Genomic DNA, 23239 nt, shown 5'->3' on the forward strand with positions numbered 1-23239 from the left:
CATTAACTATGCAGAGGTCCCAATATACTTATTGAATGGCAGGAAACACAACATAGCCCCCGGAAGGACTTCCAGATAATAGTGCCACCCAGATAAGGGAAGAAATAGTCACCTCCTTTTACCACTCCTGGAAACACTGCTCCACATAAAAAATGATCTGTTCAAGTTTGCCATTTGTTTGTCAGTGCCATATATTTCTAGAGTGTTTGTGGTTTATTGTGATCCATAGGCACATAATGTTTTCTGCTTAGGCTAAGCTATTCTTGAAATGAAGCATTCCTCATTACTGAAAAGATAACCCTTCTGATAGTCAAAACAGGGACTTTGTTCCGGGGAGTAATTAGCATAAGTAAAAACAATGCAGGGCTGTGGCTCATAGTTATACATTTGGCTTAAATACAAACATTGTAAGAGTATAAGGCATTAGCTAACAACTCCTGGCAAAGGAAAAATACAGTCTGACCAGTTGCATGAAAGGATGCTGACATACCTAAGAGTATCAACAGTCTCAGAAGGAGATGGCTTGCTAAGTCTAATTTGCAGTAGTGTTTTACAGCGATCTAATATTTTTATTAAGAAATGGGCACTGATCCAAATGCTTGCAAAAATGTAAAGAACAGGATGATCTTACAAGTAATGGTGAGCTAAACTAACAAGGTTTAATCATTAAAATGTTCCTGCTCACCCAGTTCACCCAGTAATTTTATTTTTTTTACTACTTTCAGTTTCAGTGGAAAAAAATCATAGTCTGTGAGTATATTCAATCTTGCTGTTCCCTAGTTTTCCCCTCCCTTATCTATGCTAGTATAACAAAATGTATCAAAACGATTAACACATTTAATAGCTAGTGAATAGCTTCCTGGGCAGGAATTGGGAAAATCTGCAGCACTTGGAATTCTCCAGCTGGCTCCTGCTGCCTATTTTGACTGTTGCAAAACTCACGCATATCCGCAACATATTTCTCTTGTCCTTTCTGCAATAAGTAGTCTAGAAATGCCAGAGAATCCCTATGGCCCTGGCACTATTAGAACACGACGATGAGAGTGTTCAGTGTTTGGGTTTGATTGTATTACATGGTAGCTGTGGCCTTGAAGTATTTTGATTTCATCTTAGAAAAAAGGGCTGATCTGGAAGAATTCCAACAGAAGCTACAAGAATTAGAGAATTAAGCTACAGAACATAATGAGATGAATCAGCCCCATGCAATCTGATGGGTATGTCTGTGTGTGTCTGCGTGCGTATGTGAAGCTGATTGTATACCATTGATTACAAAAGTACCTTTTACACAAACTGTAAGATAATAACTTTGTATGAAAAGCAGAGTATTTTAAAGTGTTTATTTTAATAAATACATTTAGCACTAGCTTTCTGTGTGCTGATATATTGTTAGTTGGCAGCATTCAAGGCTAAAGTCCTTATCTTTGTGTGCTTGTTAAAAAAAAATATCACTTATAAAACACCTAACAGTGTTCAGCCAATCAGATCACTCTATTAACTGAACAGCCCCATGCCTTTAAAAAGATCTTGCTGTATGCAAGGGTGTTAATAGATTGTTCCACCATTGTTATTGTTAATGAAGATGGCAAGGAACCCTTCAGATTTTAGGGATTTCCCCCACCCCCCATATATTTATCAAACTGAATAAAATTGGGTTTATACAGCACTTGTTTGAGACAAGTTGACTATAAGGTATTTATGACGCAATGGACTGCAATAATAAATATTAGTAGTGTGATGAATTGTATGGGAAAACATCTCCTATTATGTGATGTTCAGTAGCTCAAATAATCTTAGTTAATGAACTGTGTTTGGATAACAGAGTGATGGGGATGTACAAGAGAGTTTTATTGGGGGGGTTAAAATTAGTGTTTGAAAACAACTTTCCATTGAAATCAAAGGTCGTGACAAAGCAAAGGGGTACAATATTCATTTGACTTGACAACATGCAAGCAAGAGAAATGCAAGCAAGAGAAACCTCAGTTGGATTGATTCACTGAAAGCATAGGAGCCCTCACTGCACTGCTCCCAAGCTGGTTTTGGCAGGCCACTAGCATCCTAAACTTAGGCTTGCCCCTATGCTGGAGGTTGCCTGCCATCCTGCTGCCTTTCCCAGGGTGCTGGGCTCCCGGCTATATGGAGCGGGCCTAAGATTTCCAACATAGTATGTCTGTCAGAGGGAGGAGGCAACACAAGTTGCTGGAAGGCTATGGGGAATTCACTGCAGAGGAGCGGCCAAGAAGTATGTGCAGAGGAACCAAAGTGGAAGATGAGAAACCGGAGAATTTTAGAGGGTTTGACTCAGGAAAAGGGAAAGAAAGAAAAGAGAGAGCCGGAGGAATGAGATCTGGATGTGGGGTTCTAAGATTTGGAGTCAACTGGTATATGCAAGACTACAGCCAGCACTGGCTTTAAATGTTAGGTCAGCTGGATGTAGTCTTGAATATACCAGTTACCTCCAATAGCTCCAGCTCCAGATAAATCAAGATTGCATAAAATATAAGAAGCTTCTATGGAAAGAATAACTTCCCTGTAAAAGAAATAGATAAAAAATGCTCAACACATTGATCCTCTCAGCTATCCAATGGCACCAGTTCTTGACTCACCAATTCAACTGCACTTGCTTTGTCTTTCCCCCACTCCAGTTCTTGTCCATTGCTGTCTTTTCCTGGGGACAGCTCACAGTCTCTACCACTTCTCCCTTTTATTCCCCTTTAGTTTTTCTCTTTTCATCTGGACATTTCCTCACTTTTCAGTGTCCCTCTTTTTAAGAGAAAATGAAATATGTGGAATTTGAATAACTTCAGAAACATACACCCATGGTTTTTCTTAAAAATTTAGATGGAGAGAGCAAAATGTAACTGCAGCAAGATTATTTCCTACCACTAGGCTCATGCTTGACTTACAGACTTAGACAGACATGTTCCCCTGTTGTAGTACTGTTGCTTGGGCGCATTGTTTTATTCTTCCAACTTCTTTTCCATACTGTATGCTAACATACTGGTGGCGCATTGGGAAAATGTCTGTGGCGTTGGGTACGTGCAGGCCAAGAATTTGAAAAGTGACTAATGATGTTGAGCATTTCATTTTTGTGGATGCCCAACTTGATACACGTTTTGAGACACACTTAAGCACCTACCCTCAGACTCTGGTAAGGTGTATCGAGTTAGGTGCCCAAAGTTGAAACCAAAATCACCTGTCACTTTTGAAAATCTTAGCTGTGCTGCTTATGATAAAGTATATGATCTTCAGTACTTGATATTGGTTCATAAGAATGGTACCTCTGTCTCTTAGATGAGAGGATGAAGTATGGTTCTGAAAAGATGGCTTGAAAGCCTTTTCCTTGTTTGAAGATTGTCTCTTTCTGTACCCTTTCTGTTCAAATGTTCAGAGATTTCTGGAGTGTGTTTCAGTTTCAAAATATCTTACTGGTAATTACCATGCTCAGTTCATCACCAGGCAGAGGGGTTGAAGTTCTTTGCATCATTGCAAGGTGATCTTTTTTTCTTATTGCAGATGTTGATAAAGGATGACCAACTGACAGTAAAAATTGCTTGGTACTGATGAGCACTTGGCTTTGTTACTGTGGTAAAATATACATCATTTGACAGCTCCTTTTGCATGGGAAAAACCATAGATGATTAATGGTTTCCTATCTTTTCTTGTTACTGATCTTCTTTCCTTATGACAGATGAGGCTCCAATGTCCTTTTTTTGGAGAGGGAGAGGGAGAGGGAGAGGGGGGAAATATTTAAACTTGCTCTCACCTAAGTCTTCTATGTTGTTCTAAGGCCTGTATTTATTGTAAAGATTTTTGTCTGAATTTTTGCTCTCTCAAACAGATCAGTTCTGTCATTCAGTTTTAAAAGGGAAAATATATATTTTTTCTCAATTTTTTTTTTTTGCCAAAGGCGATAATACTAATTTTACTTATTCAGAAATTAAAATAGCAAACAGTTTATATGAGGTGTTGATAATTACCTATATTACTGTACTGCTGTGACAGATGTTGGCAAAAAGAAGCAGAAAATGCCTACAGCTGTGCACTCCATGACATCCAGTTTATACTCAGACAGAAGGGTAACAGATGTTCTGAACTGTCACTTTGCCTAAATGTTTTTAAAGTCTAAGGACCTGCTTTATAATTCACTAGGGCCTCGTTTGGTTTCACAGAGATCCTCAGAATTCCCATCTGTGACAATTAATGTTGAAGACTTTTATAAATCAACCCCTGTCTTTACTTGTCCTCTGCAAATAGACATGGTTTATCTGTGTACTACGAGGGCTTCATTTTTTTTTTTCTTTTTTTTTTTCTCATGACATAGCTGTGAAATTCTGCAACTTGTGTATAACATTGCAAAGAAAAAATAGGGTGACGGGAAGGTAGCCAGGTTCGCAGTCTTCATATTGGTGATCTAAATTTGAGCGTTGAATGTTTGTTTTGAATGGCTAAAATATACCCCATTCTCCTTTGAAGTATAGTTATATCTAAGGTGCTTGTAAAACGCTGGCAATCTCAAGTTTTTATTTTTCCAAAGGAAATACAAATCCATCGTTTTTCAGCAGAGCATTTTATCAAGCGTGCTCAAAGTCTCTCCTCTGCACTGCTCTTATTTAAGAACTGTTAATCAGTAGCAGAATTTGAGAAAATAAAATGCTTTCTTAACCCATTACGTTATGCTCTTTACTTGTAGAACTGACTTGTTGGAAAGTGTGTGTGTGTCATTGCATATTTATAAAAACATGATCTTTCAAATAGTCTACCGTTTTTAAGCCCCATCCAAATTTTCCAGCATACCTTTAGAGGGGTAAAAAATTACTCTTGTGTAAAGCAACTTAAAATCTTCTGATAGTTGCTATTAAATTTTAAAAGCTGGATTCCTGTAGGACAGAAGTTTAATAGTTTAAACATTTTGTTAACATAATCAGTGTTTGGCCTCTCCTGTTCTTCTGTGCTGTATAGAAATATAACTCCAAATTGTACATCTTTCTGGGTTTGTTTCTAAATTACTCCCCACACTTAATTACGAGGATGAGAGGGATGCCTTATTCCTCTTTGTTATAGGCTAAGCTCTCAGTAATCCCAAACAAAAGAGCCAGTTCTGGAAGATATAGGATTTGCTAGCAGGATTATGGTCTCATAGATAATGATGTGCAGTCAGCAGAAGCGAAGCTTTATTTTAATTCAAATAAGCTAGTAAACAAACCACTGACAAGTCTGCTGGTGAGAGTAACTGGCTTCTGTTGCCACATTGGCAGCTAAATTATAGAAAATCTATTATACCCTGTTCACCATATGTTTAATTTAATACAGATACAAATTAAACTATCGACAGTGCCTATTAAAATAACAATACATATTTTTAATATATGAATATTTGAAGTTACATTCCTCTGACCTTAAGCAGGTCAGTGCTGATTTGGGTGATTTGAGCAAAACTTATATGATACAGTCCTACAGATTTGCTATGAAAAAAAATAACATGTGGAAAACCATAATATAAATAGTAGTTTTTTTAATAAGTAGTAAGGCTAATTGGGGTGTTCTGGATTTCAGTCATCTGCTCCTGTATATGCATCTCCCTTATACGTTACTGTGCCTTGACAACAAGGTTGATACCTGGGCCACCGTCTACTTTTTAATTTAGTGCCAGCTATGGATCTGATGCATTCTGGTCCCATTGGATATTGCTCCTTTATACTTCATCTCAGTTACCAATACTCCTTCAAGCCTTTTTCAACTGGGTGGCTGGAGGCATCGGGAGTGCTGAAGGTGCTATTGCATGATCAGCACCGATGGAGAGTTTGACATAACTGAGCAGGGTTCCCCTGTGGTGTCTAACCTGTTCGGAGGACAAATGGTCCAGCTTAGTCCCTGATGGGTTTTTTTGGCCCCTGTAGTGTCTGAAATAAAGGCAGTCCTTGAAAAACAGTGAATAGGAAATAGTCAAAGCATTGTGAGATGCTCTCTAAAGCAAGATGCTTTTAGTTAAATGTAAGATGCATGACAAAAGTTATGGTGCATACTGTGGATGGTGGTTTAGAAAATGCATGTAGAAGATAACTAGATGTCACTAGAATGAGGCTGTGGTGATGTGGGGAGGGAAGGCTATATGAGACCACAGATTTAAACCCTCTCCAAGTTCATCTTGGGCCCATCTACACGAGGCGCTACTGCATAGTCATTACAGCACATTTATTTAGTACTTGTATTAGCAAGTACTAAATAAACGTGCACTAACCAGAGTTACTGTGCGGTAGCACCAGCAAACATCTTTTAGGTGACACTACTGTGCAGTAGCCTAATAATACTGCACAGTAACATATTAGCACTGTCCATGCTGTGACGCGCTACTGCGCAGTATTTTTTGGCTACTGCGCAGTCAGCATCTCATGTAGATGCACCCCTTGTGTCTTCATCAAGTTAGGACCCAGAAAATGGTCCAATGGGGCCCTGGCAATGATGTGCTTTCCAGACTCCACTCAGAAAGGGCCAACTAAGGTCCATTATTTCTTTTTCCTGTTTCCTCCTTGCTGATAATAGTAATAATGGTGGTGGTTTACGGAAAGTATATATTTTGATAAAAGACCAGAAGGGTGCTTTGTTAAGAGTAGTAGCTCCTCAGTGCACCCTTAGATCAGAATCTAGCTTAAAGTATTGACCTATTTTTAATGGATTTATGTGTGTTTACCTATGATAAGCATGTGTAGCCTTGGTAGGTATAACGCTAGATGTCACGGATGTTTACAGATCATATATGAAAAGTGTTATGTGTATAATGCATAATATGCCTGTAAAGATCATGTAGAGTGTAAAAATAATGTATAGTGTACACGCATACCCTTGTCTGGAGACTGTCCAACTCATTAGTATTGCCACGGGCTATGAATCCATAAGCGTTTTCGTGTTAATACAAGGAGAGTCTCCTCATCATGGGGATGCATTCGATTATATCACAAATTGGCTTCGCTTTCTGGATAACTTTAGCTGATGTGTCAGTCTGTAAAACGAGCCCAAACGTACACACGAAAATATCAAAAGAGACGAGGCTCTTGGGTCTAAAGACACCGTTGTACAAAAGTGTCATGTACCTGGGACGAGTGTGCTAAAAGCCTTGAACAATGTAAGAGGATCCTGGCCCTCTTCCTTTTTCCCCGGGGGGAAACATTGCACTGCAGCAAGGGGCTACATTTCTTTGAGCTATGTTTGACACCCTGGCTAACCATAGCAACTAGTGGCAAGCATTTTTCTTCTAGCCAAGAATGTGTGGTGATAATAAAGGACCGAGGCTTCTCAGGTATGTCATAGCAATCAAGGGGGGGACAACCCTTTCAAAACTCTGCCTTGATTTGGGAAGATGCTTCTGAAATGGTGACACACATTCCCAGGCGGAGAAGGGCAGGGCTATTACTGCAGCCCTACAAAAGCTGCTTTTGTGGACCTGCTTTACCTTTAATTTCTTGAAATGTTTTAAAGCATCATATTGTCGGACAAAGGGGCTCTCGGGGGGTTCACAAATATTCTTTAAACACTATAGGACCATGGGAGGCTTTTGTGACCTTCTCGAAGATTGTGTCTCTCCACATACACACACTGAGCAAGTTTTTTTAGGCTGAAAAATCGTAGGGTATTTAAATGGGGGGGGGTAGTGAATCAAGGAGAAATAGGAGTGATAATTTGAGGATTTTTTCCCCCCCCCATCCATGGGGGAGAAAAAGTCTGGCTACTTTCTCAGGAGCAGCTCTGCCCTGCAGCCGGGGAAGTTGTAGCCTCTTATCATTAGAAGGGTTTTTCGTCTTTGCAAAGGAGAGAAATGGGAGCAGAAGTTTCTTGTGAAAATTCCCCGCCAGGCTGGGAAACAAATACCTGGAGCCTCTGCCGCCCTCCTTGTCCCAGGCAGGACGCCCCAGGGCAGGGCTGGAGGTAAACCGCCTTCCCTGCGGGCCTGAACCCCGCTCAGGCGGGGCGTCCGGGGGGCAGGATCTGGCCCTGAGCTCTTTCGGAAATGCCTTTTCTTTGCCCAGCTCCTCAGGGCGCCTGTAATTAAAAAGCCTTTAATCGCCAGCACATGTATCACTGCCTGGGGCTGGGCGTCGGGACTTCCCTCCCTGCCTGCGGGCTCCTGGGTCCCAGGCCCCCCGGCGCTGCCCCCACCAGCCTCGTGTCCCTCGGGGGGCTCGGCCCTTCCCTGGGATGCCCCAGGGTCAGTGCGGACATCTGCTGGGAAGCTGGAGATCGCAGCCCCGGGCAGTGGCGGGCGCAGCCCCTCGGGCGGGGGCGGGGGCGGCTTGGGCTGTGCCCCCCGCCCCCCCCTTCAGTGGCCACGTTTCCGCAGTGGAAACCCAGGATTGCCCCGCTGAACTTCCTGCCCCTGCCGCAAACCCCGCGGGAGCGGCCGGGCTCCCCGCAGGACGGGGGAGCAGCGCGGGGGCACCGGCACAAGCACGAGGCAGCTCCGTCTCCCCGTCCCGGGCCCGGGGGGAGGAAGGGGCCGTGGGGCAGGTTTCCTGAGGCTCGAGGCGGGGCTGAGGCGGCGGGCCGGGCCCGCGGCGGGGTGTCGGCGGCGCCTCGGGCGTCTGGAGACCCGGGGCGGGGGGGCCGCGCGTCCTCCACAAGCACCCCGGTGTGCGGGGCGGCTCGCACGGGGCTCGGCCGCGGAAACGCCCAGAGCTGCGCCTGGCCGCCGCCGGTCGGGGGGCGCTCGGGCGCGGCGGGGCCCAGCTGCGTGCTGCCTGCCTGCGGGTTCAGCTGCCCCGCGCCTCTGCGTGTGCGTGTGCGCCCGCCCCGCGGGAGGACGCGGAGGGGGAGACGCGAGCGAGCAGCACCCCGCACCGAGCACGTGCGGGGCGGGGGCCGTGCTGGGGCCTCGTGAGCAGCGCCCGCCAGGGCAGCCCCCGCCTGCAGAGGCGGCGGGGGGCGGGGGGCGTCGTTCCCCCTCCAGATAAAAAAGGGAAAGTCCAGTTTGAAGGCGCCCCCCCCGCCCCGCAGCGGGGCACGGTTTCTCGGGCCGAGGCCGCTAGTGAAAGGACAGGGGAGCTGAGAGCGGTTACGCCGCGCTGCCGTCGTGCTACAAGTGAGCCCGGCTCCCCGCAAACACGAAGGGCGGAAGTCACGGAGGTGGATTACTGTCAGGCCGGGCCGCGGAGCCCCGGGGAGCGGGCATTCATGCCCACAGAAGGGCAGACAAACCCAGGCGCTGACTAACAACTTCCCCCGGAGCCCCGTTGTCGAAGCACTCGCCCGGGCCGGGGCTGCCCCGCACCCGCCGCCCCGAGCCCGAGGTGCGGGCCGGGGCAGGGGGCTTGCCCCGCGCCGGGGGCGGGGTGCTGCGCCTTTCCCCGAGCGGGGGCCGAGCCCGGGGCGCCGGCACACGGCTCGGCTTTTGCGCGGAGCCCGGGCACGGCCCTTCCGCGGGGGCTGCGCGGGGCGAGGTGGCAGCGCGCTCCGCAAAACGCCTCCGCTAATCCCAGGGCCGCGAGCACCAGTGTGTGCGTGCGTGTGCGTGTGTGTGTGTGTGTGTGTGTGTGGCGGGCTGGGAAAACACACACGCACCCCCCCACACACACACCCCCATCTCTAGCCTACACACCAGCCCCGGTCCTCCCGCACCAGCTGACCCGCCTTCGCCTCCGCGCCGTTTGCCCAGTCTCTCGCCAACTCGCGGGTTATTTCTTTAGGCAGGGCTTCGTCTGCGGAGCTCCCCAAATTCAAAGAAACAGATGTTTGGGCTGGTGGGGGAAGGCGGGGGAGGGCTAAGGGGGAGGAAGGGGGCGACCTGCAGCTGCAGCTGAAATAAATGTATTGATACAAATATGTTAATAATAATAAAAAAAAATATGAAGAGATCGGCTCGACCTTGCAAGGTCTTTCTTTTCCCCCCTTCTCCTATATGACAAAAAAAAAATCTTTATCAAACCGCTATTCTATGGCTTCAATAAACAGAGCCCATTACCTCACGGCAGCTTTTGTTGGCCTTATACAAGCGAGAACAAAATGGTTATTCAGGAGAACGCTTTCGATTTTTATTGTGTGTAGTATGCACAAAGAGCAGTGTTATTGTATTAAAAAGAACCATCTGTAGCAGAAACAATGGCATCAAATTATCTTTGAATACCCACTGCAAAAATATAAAGCTTTTTTCTTATTCTTCTGCTGTACGGTGGGGAAGAGAGAAGTGACTTTTTTGTTGTTGTGGGTGCATTCTTATAACACACACACACACCAAATCAGGCATTTGGATGTTTTAAGCCATAAACGATTTTTTCTCTCTCCCCCCCTTGTTCCAGGGACCGCAGTTAAAAGCTAGGGCTAGGACTTGGAGGATGTGTAGGCAATCGGAAGGAGAGCCGGGGGAAGAAAAACCGAGATGGATTCATTCTCTGTCCTGGATGGAGGAGGAGAAGAGGGGAGAGGAGCAGGGGACGAGCAAGCTCCCTCCGACGGGCGCCGTCCGGTGCGAAGCGGTCGCCCCTGCGGGGCTGCGCGCCGCTCCCGCGCCCGCGGACTCGCGCCGGCTGCTGCCAATCACACCGCCCGTCCTCCACGACACCCCGAGCTGGCATGGACATGTAAGTAGCTGCAGCCCAACTTTGACATTCACAGGCTTCCCCCTCCGTGACCTTTAAAAAAACATCTAGAAATCCCCCCCCCTTCCCCTTCGCCTTCCCCTTCCCCTCCTCATTTAGCAGCGCCTTATCCGTCGGATGCGTGCGGAAAGCGTTAAACTTTGCGGAGGGCATGTGCGTTTTCTGGGCTGTGCTCGAGTGCAGATTGTGCATTCCCGGCTTGCAGCGGGAAATCGCGGGGCAGAAACACGCGCCTGGCAAAAAACAACAACAACAAAAAAGGCCTTTTTTTTTTTTTTTTTTTTTGGTTTGGTTTTTCCTCCCCCAGCAAAAAAGTGGAGTGAATGTCTCGGGGACCCATTCGGCTCTGAGCAAAGAGCCGCGCTCCTGGCGTCGCGCCCGCCGGACGGTTCACAGGGCGCTCTTGCGGGGCTGACCCGGGGCTGGAACTTGCTCCCAGACCTGTACCTGGGAGGAACCAGCGGAGGCTGACATTGATGCCTCGGGCATTTGGTTTCCGGGACGCAGGTGCCGTGCGGGGCGGGGAGCGCGTGTGCGTGCTGCGGGCGGGCGGGCGGGGCGGGGCGGGGCGGGGCGGGGGCCGTACCTGGGGACGCGCCGGCCGACGCGGGAGCCGCTGGCCGGCTGCCAGCGCGGGCTCGGCCTTGCTCCCTCGCGCCCCCTGCTGGGGGCCCGCGCGCGCCGCTACCGTATTCACCCGAGGCGGCCGCCGGGCCCCCCCATATCCTCTCTGCGGATTTGCAGCTCTTCTAGAGCGAGCTGAGTCTTTCCAGCCGGGTGACGCCTTCACGGGGGGGGGGGGGAAGTAAAATCAAATAAAACAAACCCCGTCCTCCGAAGCGCCGTCTCTAAACTGGTTGTGGGAAGGGAGCGCGGATCTCCATGCGGAGAAAGTTCGGGAGGAATCCGTGTAACTACCTGAATCTCACACACTTAACACCGATTTGGAAATGGCTGATTTTGACATTTGGGCTAATTATAATAGCATTTAACGGGAGGCTCCTTTTAGTTACTGTTAGCGAAGTTGAGGTGGGGGGGTTCCCTTCTTTCTTTCTTTCTTTCTTTTTTTTTTTAAGAATTTGGTAGATAAAGGTTAATCTTGGGCTGAATGATAGAGCTGTGATTGACAAGGGAAAAGGTGTTGAGGGCAGGTCGAGCTGTCTTATTTACAGCCCACTGCTTGCTATAGAGCCTTTGTTAGGACTGGAAAGCTAATTTAGTGCTGATCAAAAGCACCACAGAGTTAAAGGACTGGTAATGACTGCTAATTTCATTTCAGCCTCATACATCCCCAACTGCTGTAATTAAAGACGCGCTATTTAAATACAGGTGAAGAGTTTTTGTAGTGGGGGGAAAGTGGGGAGCCAGTTACAATTTTATTTAGGCTTCATACCATAAATGGATATAGACCAACATTTGATTTATTATTTTTTAATGATTCGCTTTTGTCACGGTACCGTGCCTCCTTAGAGCAGGCTTGTACGAAATACACTAGTCGTATAAAGGCAAGGCAAAAGAAAAAAATCCCCCACCCCCCCCACCCTTACAGATCCTGAAATCTAGTCGCAATCTAAAGTTTTTTTTTTTTTAAATTATTCAGATGTAATGGCAGTCAGAAAAACATTTTTTAAAAGGGGAGAAGGGAAAGGGGGGGACACGCACACATGTGTCAGCTTTTAAGTGCCTCTAAGGAAGATCAGGTCTTCATATTATTATTATTTTTAATTAAATTATTTTACCACTCCATGGCTGGGTTTGTTGGCTCTGAAACGCTGTAATTTCACAACTGATATAACAGTTTCTTTCTGGGAAACATCAAAGGATAAAAGCTCTACATTTTCGTAGTTGGTTAAAATTGATACAAAAAAGAATTTAGCCTTTAATCTCTTTTTATCCATGAAGACTAAAGATCTGTACTCGACCCTGCTAAGCTTCCAAGCTGTCCCCCCTTCTTCCGGGGCTCAGATGTGCGGAGCGCGGCGCGGGCTGGCCCAGCGCCCCCTATTGGACACAGTGGGAGCTGCGCAGCGCCGCTCCTGCGACCAGCAAGAAGCTCGTGCTTTGAGTGTGCGGGGCTTTTCTCTCCTCTCCAGAAAAGTTTAGCAGCCTTTCAAGATAAAATACACCGGCAATTAGAAAGTGAGGATGTGAAAGGGATTTAAGACGAGGCTAAAGAACTTTCTCCAAAAAAAAAAAAGTTTGGATTTTGATCTCTTTTTAAAAAAAAAAAAAAAGATGAATCGGAAAAGCACAAGGCGAGCAAATAACCCGCAGCAGAAGTCCGGGGAAGAAATCCTTCTCCTCCCCGCGTTAATTGTGCCCATCCCCAAACCCAAAGAAGGTGAAATAAAAAGAAAAGAAAATGAACCTGGCACCCTCAGTGTTTGCAAACACGGGTGTTGGCGTTTCTTTCCCCCTTGCACAGAGCTTTCACGCGCACCCGTGTTAGCAGCACACGTGTGACGCCGCTCGCCGTCATTTTCTAGTCTATGTTATTGGGGTGCCAGGTCTTCATTCAAAGACAAATAAATTTGGTAGGATTATTAAACAAAAGAATAATCATTGCGGGGTTTCCCCCTACCCCACATGCTTTGTGTTGTGGAGTCTAGCAAAACGTTCAAGACTTTCGCCTGCACGTGCGTTTATTTCCTTTTTCATCCCAGGCTGTTTTAAAGCAGCCCCGTACAGACAGGTGGTGTTTTTAATTAGCGTCTTAGATTGGGGTTTTACTGAAGGAAATATGCTCCTGAATTCTGTTTTAAAATCTGAAAAGGACATATCCCTTAACACCATCGCTGTATGTGGCGAGGAGGAAGAGGTGGTATTTTAACTGGATCATTTGCGAGCTTTTCCTTTTCGGATGTCAGCTTAAAAATCCCCAGTAGCATAAAGAAAAGACTCGCCACTTCATCTCTTAACCAACTTTTAGCTCCGTTCGCGATTTATTATCTTTCAGCTCTGCATAACTCCATCTAGCTCAGGTCTGTATGTGCAAGCTGATACAGTTTGTGCGTCTGGCGTTTGAGAAGACACACCAGTGGAAGCCAAATTATTTGTACCGAATTGGGGTTATTTTCGATCGCCACTTGGCAGCCGGGGTGGGAGTTGTGAGGCATCGGTGTTTCGATGTAGTGAGTCGCAGGGACTGCAGTCTCGCACTAAACTTCGCACTTGAGAAATGATCCGAAGATGGCATTCAAGATGCTCTTGTTTCTAACACGGAGGAGATTTTCTCCGTCCTCTCAGTCTGCTCCACCCTAATAAAGCAGTTCTGCAGGAAGCCGCCTAAAATAAAGCTATTGCTCTGCCCAGCAATCCTGGACTGAGCACGGTGCAGAATGGCAGCACGACGGAATTCCCTTTTATTCCCCTTGTTGCTATTTCTCTCGTTAGCGCTGGGGAGATGCACCACGGAAACGAGCTACCCAGAGACCCGGCTCTCTACCAATCCATCGAGCTCGCTATAAACACAGATATTATATGACAATTACCATTACGGCAGGAAATGAAGAAAAAAAAAATCCGGGAGGTGTTGGACGTCAGGAGGCAGTTTACAAAACTGTTAGTGGTTCCCACTGCCAAGTGAATGATTAGCCCGGCTCAGTTAGAGGTGCTGTTAGTGTTCCCCTCTGACCAGCTGTTGTAAGGGGCCATAAACCCCCTTCACCCTCCCAGGAATAAAACTTGGCTTCTAAAGTCGCGACTCGGCGGTGATTTCTTTCACGCGGGCTCCTTTCCCAGCCCCGGAGCCTTGGCTCACTCGGAGGGCCCGATTCTGCAAAGCCTCGCTCGCCAGAGCAGTCTGTGGCTTTAGGATCTGGCCCTACATCTGGACGACGCGGTGAAATATAAATTGCTATTGTTCGTCCCCCACCTGATGCGGTAGCGTCAGGAATGTCTTTTGGCTCGGGGGAAGGGGGGAGCCCGTTTCCCAGCATTTCCCCAAACACACTCACAAACAGTGGAGAGCGAGATTTAAAAAGAAACCCCCAAAGCAGCCCGGACTGCCACTTCCCCGGGCGCTTGCCCTGCTTTTCCTTAGGGCCTTTCTCCTGGCGTCCCAGGAGAGCAAGCCCAGCGAGCAGCGTCCTTGGCTCCGCTGCCAGGGCAAACGGGGGTACTCTGGGGGCCTGCGTGGAGGCAGCCTGCGCACAGAGCCCCGCCCGTGCCATGTGCCCGGGTCAGTGGGCCCCCGGGACGGTGTTTGCCCCTCCAGATGGGACAGGCCGGCCTGCCCTTTCGCTGCCCATTCACGTCGGGACAGCCTCGCCGGGCTTCAAAGGCGCGGCGCGGGAAGCGGATGGGCCCTGCCCCGGCCTCGGGCTCCGTGAACCGGTTCTCAGCCCCTTCCAGGTCCGCGGGTGGAGGCGCTGGGTGCCTGGGAGACGCGGCGCCCGTGGGGACTCAGCGCCTGTCCCGGTGACACCCATGCGCGTTACAGACCGCTAGCCTGTAATCTGAATTGAACCCCATCACCATCCGGATTTGCGAGCCCGTGGTGTCAATCGACCATGGGCGAGATGGAGAGATTGTCACTCCAGATCATAACAGTTCCGAAAGAGTCATTACTGTCTGTCCTGGCAATGATCTCCAAATTAAGGACTATGACGAACACAGCGAGATAAAAGTCACCGTCCTGGCTCCATTGTGGATGATCGTGGCAGTGATCTGTGAATCACTGGAAGGGGTTTGGGGTTTTTTTTGTTTTTTAAATGTACTTTTCAACCCGTGCCTCGGGCTCCCAGAGTGCGTCGAGGTGCTCTGAGCAGACAGGCAACCTTGAAGTACCTCAGGCTGGGCTCATGCATCGCCATTGAAATCCTAAGAGCTTCTCTGGGAGTCATTATGATTTCAATGGAGGAGCCAGAATAATTCACAGTAATTCCATCAAACCTGCATCGGGGCCGGAGAGGCCCCGGGTTGATTTGGAGGACACCGCATGATCCCGAGGAGGGCGATTTCTGTCTTTTTTTTCATCGCACACAGGCAAAAGAAAAGGGGAAGCTAAAATAAAGTTTCAGCCCAAATTTAAGCGGGAGACAATAGCCTTCTATTGAAGGCGGCCGCGGGTAGCAGTTCAGACCCCCCCCCCCCCCAGCATTTCCCCATCCTCCGGGCCCTGCAATAGCGGGAGAGCCGAGGGGACCTATTCAGGGCATTGGAAACCTTTACTTCTGAATTTTCGTGCTTTTGTGGGTTTAAGTGAAGCAGTTAACGTCCTTCAGGAGAGGGTTTTGTGTTTAATATACATGAGTTCATTCAGCTACAATGGGAAAAGAAAACTCATTTGTTCTTATAAAACTCGGAAGGAAAGATCCCTTTAAATAGACTGCCAAAAGGGGCTCGAGGCCTGCGCCCCCCGGGACCCGGGCGGAGGGTCGCTTGGCTCGGGGAGGCCCCGGCCCGGGCGGAGGCGAGGCCCGGGGTGCAAGCCGGCCAGAGCGGGGGTGGCCGGAGGGGCCGGGCGGCCCCTGGCTCCGACAGGTGTCTCAGTGCCACCGCGGCTGCGCTGCGCGGCTGCGTTTCTCGGGGTGTCTTCCCAGGGCCCGCGGGAGCGGAAAGCCGGGTCACAAGATGTGCCGTGGGGGTGCTCCGCGCTGAACGCGGGGTCCCCGCGGCCCCCTCCCGTCTGCAGGGCCAGCCCGGCGGCAGGGGCCGTGGGAGTGGGGGCGCGCGGGTGGAGGCGTCGCGCGGCCTGGCACCAGGGGTCGCCCCCCCCCCCGCCACTCGGCCGCACGTGCGCGCCGTGTGTCCCGCTTCAGGAGCGAGCCGTGGGCTGGAGGGAGCCTGCTGCGCCCCCGCGCCGTCCAGGGCCCGCAGAGCCCCGCAAGGGGCGGCCAAGGGACACGGCGGTGGCTGAAGCGGGGCTGCCCGGCCCGCCTGGATGCGGGATGCCACTGCTGGCTGCCGGCAGGACGGACTGGAGCCAAGCCCCGGTTAAACCGTTTTAAATGACCAAGGAAAGAAAGGAGATGGGTGCATACACACATTATCTATCTATCTATCTATCTGTCTGTCGATACATAGATGTCTACACACATATCTATCTAGCTATATATATATGTATAGGTAGAGATAGGTATCCACACACACACACACACGGTCCATATACATGGAAGCAGCGTGGGCTACGCGTGGTCCGGCGCCCGGCTCACCCCCCGGATTGCCCCCCCCCCTCCGACAAGCGTGCGGAGATTAGCAAGCTTCGAGGAGAAGGGGCTGGTGCCTCACTCGGGATTATAGACCCCGTCTCAGCCAAACCTGGCACGTTATTTGGGTTGATTGCCATTGCTCGGAGATCGCCCCCCAAGGCTGGGGGAGTGTCCCCCTCTCTGAAAAAAAAATGCAGAAAGCCGAATCTCACATTTTAAAGCCTTGTTAGTGGGGGTCGGGGCGAACTGCCTGCCAAAAAGGAGGAATGGACTGGTTGCTGCTTTGACTCGTGAAATAGCAGCCTGGAAAGACTTTCAGGACCTGGCAGTACTTAAAAAAAAAACAACAACAACAACCTAAACGCCAGAGCCCAGCTCATCTGTGTAATACCCCCAGGGCATGACCCCCCTCCCTTCATACCTATTCATGGTTGTAAATGAACAAAGCCTTTTACCAGAATAACACCAGTGTTGGCCTGAAACCTTCCTCGGGGTGTTTCTTTGGGGAGATCTTCCCCGGGAACTACATTGGGGGGGGGGCAATTTTCCTCCAGGGTTTGCTGCTTGTACTGCAATAACGCGCCTTGTGGCATTAGGGATTCACCAGGGAGTGGGTTACAGCGAGCCTGGCAAAACTTCCCTGGGCTAACTTTAGCCTCTGTGCAGTTAACTGGTGCCAGAATTAGAAAAGGGGGGAGGGGGATCTCTCTGTACATTTTCGTCTTCAGATTTCTTTTTTTTAAAAAAACGTAATGAAATTAAAACTTTTGGAGCTCACAGTTGACATTTTGCAGAAAATTGAGTTATCAAGGCAGTAATTATTTCACAGGGAGATAAAACTCTCATAGCCCTAACTGTCAAATAGGGCCCTTTTCAGATTTTAATTACAAAATAAAATTAGTCTGCTCTTCCTCGGAAGGGTTTGTGAGTGGCTAAACAGAGCTTTCCCCAATACTGGTGGTCGTCAAACTCTGCTAATTAGCAATGCTGAGAAATTCCAGTTAACAAGGACATTCTGTAAGTCTCTGCAGGTTCCCCGCCGCTCGCCTTCATTTCCATAAGAAGATTAAGAGTGGAGGGGAACACACTCAAATGCAGATGCAGAAAAGAAGCGTTTTTAACAAGCATCATAATAGTAAGATGCTTGGCTAGTTCTCACCTAATTACTGCAAGTTAAACCTCTATTTGCAGCTAAGGACAAAAAAAAAAAAAAAATCGAGGCTGCAATCTTCCATCTCCACCAGGCTGCTTAACAGTTTGCTTTAGATTTGTTACTAGCGAGGTCAGTGCGAAAAAATTATGTAGATAGCCCTGATTTTACAGTGCCCCGACAGGCTGCATCTTCAGGGCTTTTCGAAGAAATTGGTGGGTGCAGCCCGGGGCCGCACAAGAAATAAATACAAATCCAAGTCGTTAACATCCATTTTCTCGTTAATAAGCTCATCACCCCCGAATAAGCGCGAACCCGCCTCGGACTCCCGCGCTGAGCACGTTTGCGGACTATTTGTTTAATGTGAGCACTTTTCATTTCCATAAATTATACCAAAGGCAACGATTTTTAAAATCCATTCAGATTAAACCGTGCCTCTCTAGGCCTCCCTTTTACAAATCTCGATCTTCTTCAATAGCCCGTTGTCGTTATTGTTACTAATACTGGAGCTGGAGGAAGGCGCTCCTTGTTTTTTTACATCATTTAAACGAGTAGCCGGGACCCCGGTTTATGGAGCCAGAAACGTGCACGTAGGAAACGGGGAAGAACAAACTGTGAAAGAGCTATCACCTTTATCTTATTTTCCTATAGCGCATTATTATGTATATATGCCAGAGGCAGTTTATTGCACTGATAAGTAAAACACGGTTAATTAAAATAAAGCTGTAAATACTCATGATAACACAATTGTTAGGTATTTCCATCGCTTATTTATATGATAAATGCAATTAACAGAGAGCCAAGCCAGCCACTTTAACCTCTTCAATGTGTTATTAGAGAGTTCAGGCACAAATATATGCATCGAGTTGCGTGTAAAATCTGGCTGCAGCCAAGGCTCACACGCAGACACACGCACTCCCAACCGATTCTGCTTCTGCAACTACAGTGGAGACCAAAAACAAGACTTGCTTGTCTAACACCAGCCATCAGTTATCCATTTATTACGATAAACAAACACCCCCACCCCTCCCCCCACCCCAAACTTAATTATCCATCAGGTTTTGTGTGTGTGTGTGTGTTTTTAGGAATAACGTTATCAAGTGCAGCCCCGGGCGTAAACAATACCAAAGTAAATAGTTGCGTGGCCTCAGCAGCGTCTGGACAATCAGAATCCGTTTCTAGCTTGAATCTCATAATTTGTACCTATTTTCCTCCGCTTTAACCTATCACTTATCTACGGGCGATATGTACATTTTCGAATTAAACACATTAAATCCGATAGGATTTATTTACATAATCCATAAAAAGATGCATCCGTACTGTTGGGGGTTGTTGTTTTTTTATTACTTAGATTACATATAATTATTTCCCCCCCCCTTTTATTATTTTTACACATTTCATTGGAAAAGTGAGAGCGAGCCGTGCCTGGGAGCGTCTGCCAGTAGGGGGCGCACCCGCCCCATCCCTGAAGCCCCCGCGCTCAGAAAGTCCGGGGCAGCCTCCAAGTTGTGTCTCGCCGCCCTTTTCGCGTGTGTGAGTGCGTGTGCGTGTGTGCGTGCGCGCATGTGTGTGTTTCTAAATGGTGCTTTCGGCCCCGGATTTAATCCGCGGCAGACCTGAGCTCCGGCGGCTTGGGCAGCCCGCGCGGAGGTCCCCCGTGGCACCAAGCTGCCCCGGGCAGGCTCCGCGCCGGGCCCGTCCAGACAGCTCGCCCGAGAGGGGGGCCCTGCCCGTGGGAGCGCTTCATACACCAGAGATGGCGTACGGAGCCCCCCCCCCCCCGCCCCCGCCTTTCCCTTTGTAGTCAAGTGCGTGTTAGCAACAAAGATCCCAACACGAGAGTGGAAGTAAACTTAGCCGGGCCTTTGTTCGCCCGTGTAGCGACAGCGGGAGGAACACGACTACCTGTTTGCCCCGGACGTGCTGCCACCCCTGCCCGCCATGGAGCGCCCACCTATCGAAAGCTTCACGTCGGGACAATGGGGCCGAGGCTAAAATTACCCTCCCGAGCCCGGGCCGCCTTCCCACGCCCGCGGGCGGCCCCGGCAGAGGCGCGCGGGGCGCCGCCGCGGGGGGCGGCCCGGCCCCGCGAGGGCCCCTCCGCCGGGGCTGCAAGCAGAGGCCCGGGGCATGGCGGGGGGCGGGGGGCGCTCCCCTGCCCCTGCCCCTGCCCCTGCCCCGCACAGGCGAGAGCAGAGGCACTGCCGCACCCAGCTGCACGCAACTTTGCGGAGGCCTCGCGCTCCCCCGCGGCTTTCCCCCGCACCAAGTTGTGTGTGTGCGCGCGCGCGCGCGCGTGTTTTTAATGTAGCAACAATGCTGTTTACCCACTTCCTCCAAAAGGCGTGTGTGACCTGTTGCTGGAAGAGGCGCGACAAAGCCTCGCCAGTGGCTGCCTGGCTCGGCCGAGGGCCCGCCCCCCGCCCCCCCCGGGCCGGCCCGGCGGCGCCCGCAGCCCCCGCCCCGTTTCATGCAAAACCAGGGGTAGAGGCTCGTCCTCAGTGGAGGAGCCGGCGCGCGCTGATTGGCCGGGCCCAGCGCATTTATTCCCTGACAAGCCCCCATCACATGGATGGTTGTCTATTAACTTGTTCAAAAAAGTATCAGGAGTTGTCAAGGCAGAGAGAGAGAAAGAGAGGGAGAGGGAGAGGGAGTGCGCGTGTTTGCAAAAGGGGGCAAAGGAGTTTGCTGGCTCTTTAAGACCGAGGTGGAGGGAAAGCGCTGGAGAGAGGCAGAGAAAAGGGGCAAAAGGAGGAAGAAGAAGTTTGGGTTTCTGGTTTGTTTTTTGGGGTTTTTTTTTTTTGGTTGTGGTTTTTTTTGTTGTGTTTTTTTTTTTTTTTGCCAAGCCAGGCTGCAGCAGCCGCCAGCGCCACCGGCCTGATCCCTCCGACAGGCAAGAGGAAGCCCCTGCTCCTGCTCCTGCTCCAAGCGCGGGGTGTTTCGGGGAGCCCCCTCCCCCTCGCGCACCCCTCCCTAGCCGGAGAGAAAGTCCAGCTCGGGACGTTTGCTCCTCGCTGCTCCGCGGAAGCCTCGGGCCAGGCAGAAGCCGCTTGAATGTACAACATGATGGAAACCGAGCTCAAGCCGCCCGCCCCCCAGCCCGCCTCGGGAGGCGGCACGGGCAACTCCAACTCGGCCGCTCCCAACCAGAAGAACAGCCCGGACCGGGTCAAGCGCCCCATGAACGCCTTCATGGTGTGGTCCCGGGGCCAGCGGCGGAAAATGGCCCAGGAGAACCCCAAGATGCACAACTCGGAGATCAGCAAGCGGCTCGGGGCCGAGTGGAAACTTTTATCCGAGGCGGAGAAGAGACCCTTCATCGACGAAGCCAAGCGGCTCCGCGCTCTGCACATGAAGGAGCACCCGGATTATAAATACCGACCCCGGCGGAAAACCAAGACCCTGATGAAGAAGGATAAGTACACGTTGCCAGGGGGCTTGCTGTCGCCGGGCACCAACAGCATGACCACCGGGGTCGGGGTTGGGGCCACCTTGGGAGCTGGGGTGAACCAGAGGATGGACAGTTATGCTCACATGAACGGCTGGACCAACGGAGGGTATGGGATGATGCAAGATCAGCTCGGCTACCCCCAGCACCCGGGCTTGAACGCGCACAACGCGGCTCAGATGCAGCCCATGCACCGCTACGACGTGAGCGCCCTGCAGTACAACTCCATGACCAGCTCGCAGACCTACATGAACGGCTCGCCCACCTACAGCATGTCTTACTCCCAGCAAGGGACCCCGGGCATGGCCCTGGGCTCCATGGGCTCTGTGGTCAAGACGGAATCCAGCTCCAGCCCCCCGGTAGTTACTTCCTCTTCCCACTCCAGGGCTCCTTGCCAAGCTGGGGACCTTCGGGACATGATCAGCATGTACCTACCAGGTGCTGAAGTACCAGAACCAGCTGCCCCAAGCAGACTTCATATGTCCCAACACTATCAGAGTGCACCTGTTCCTGGCACAGCCATTAATGGCACACTTCCTCTATCACACATGTAAGACAAAGGGGCAGGGGGGGGAAGGAGAGCTGAACTCCAACCAACAAACAAAAAAACTTTTATTAGAGATTCTGGACTTTTTTGGGGGGGGACTATTTTTGTACAGAGAAAACTGGGGAGGGCAGAAAAAACAAAACAAAAAACAAACAAAAAAAACCCAACCCCGCCGAGGAGCTTGTATAGATCTGAAGGGGAAGAAACTACACAAAACTTTTAAAAAGTTCTAGTGAAACGGTAGGAACTTTGCAGAAAGTTTGCAAAAGTCTTTACCAATAATATTTAGAGCTAGACTCAAAAAGCGACGAGGAAAAAAAAATGTTTTAATATTTGCAGGCGACTTTTGTACAGTATTTATCAAAATAAACATGGCAATCAGACTGTCCATTGTTAATATGGGGGGGGAAACACTTGAGAATTTGCCAATTATTTTTTAAAAACAAAGTAGAGTTTACTTGGAGCCGCGCAGCTGAATTATAGCAGCTGCCAAAGGAGTGGAGATTTATTTTACAGAATTTGGACATTTTAATTGTTTTAGAAATTGTACAAAAGGCAAAAAAATGTAGGATAAGTACTTGCAAACCAGTGAATTGGTTTTCTATAAAAGGGCAAACGTTTAGATTGTACTAAATTTTTTTTACTTGTTAAAAAGCAAAAATTGCCACTGCAGGTTCACATACCGTTTGTTAATTTATAATAGCCTTTTTGTTTCCAGAATTCATCCTGTTCAGAGAGAGACAGAGACAGAGAAACCACACACACAAGCTGAAATGACTGTGTTTGAAATATTTTCTTATGGTTTGTAATATTTCTGTAAATTTATTGTGATGCTATTTTAAGTTCCTTTTTTTTTTTCCTCTCATTTTCCGTAGTTGTATTTTAAAGATTCGGCTCTGTATTATTTGAAATCAGTCTGCCGACAGTCCATGTATATATTTGAACTAATACCATCCTTATAACAGGTACATATTCAACTTAAGTTTTTACTCCATTATGCACAGTTTGAGATAAATAAATTTTTGACATATGGACACTGAAGTTACGCCTGAGTCTTGCATTTCTTTTTTGTAATACGAGCTGTTTTGATTTCTTTTTTTTTTTAAGAAAAAAATAATAATAATGCAGTTCAAGGTCTGACCGTAGTCAGCTGAGTGTGGTCAGTTCATGACACCCCGGTGTAAGTAAGTACCGCGCGGGAAGCTCGGCTCTGGCAGGGCTCGGAGTCGGTGGACGCTGCGGTGCTCCTCGCGGGCCTGGGAGCGCGCGGGGCGAGCGCCGGCCCGGGACACGTGTGCCGCGCGCGGTGTGTGGACTTGGGGCCGGGACCACTTGTTGCCGCCGGGCTGAGCTGGGACC

The 23239-nt window shown here is 49.3% G+C and overlaps 1 protein-coding gene across 2 annotated transcripts; it reads left to right on the forward strand.

Annotated features, from left to right (window-relative positions):
• Positions 1–20466: 20466 nt before the first annotated feature.
• On the forward strand, positions 20467–22913 carry SOX2 (SRY-box transcription factor 2). 2 transcript variants are annotated; one of them, XM_090051660.1, is made up of 2 exons: positions 20467–21883; positions 22599–22913. In XM_090051660.1, the coding sequence occupies exons 1-2, from the start codon at positions 20940–20942 to the stop codon at positions 22687–22689; spliced, it is 1035 nt and encodes a 344-aa protein (XP_089907786.1). In that variant the 5' UTR covers positions 20467–20939; the 3' UTR covers positions 22690–22913. The 2 variants fall into 2 exon arrangements, with proteins under 2 accessions (XP_089907786.1, XP_089907788.1); XM_090051662.1 differs by having other exon boundaries at positions 20467–22913.
• Positions 22914–23239: the final 326 nt, after the last annotated feature.

The sequence above is a fragment of the Crocodylus siamensis genome, chromosome 6 (assembly GCF_052110815.1).
Source record: "Crocodylus siamensis isolate JL-2025a chromosome 6, ASM5211081v1, whole genome shotgun sequence".
Taxonomy (NCBI): domain Eukaryota; kingdom Metazoa; phylum Chordata; order Crocodylia; family Crocodylidae; genus Crocodylus; species Crocodylus siamensis.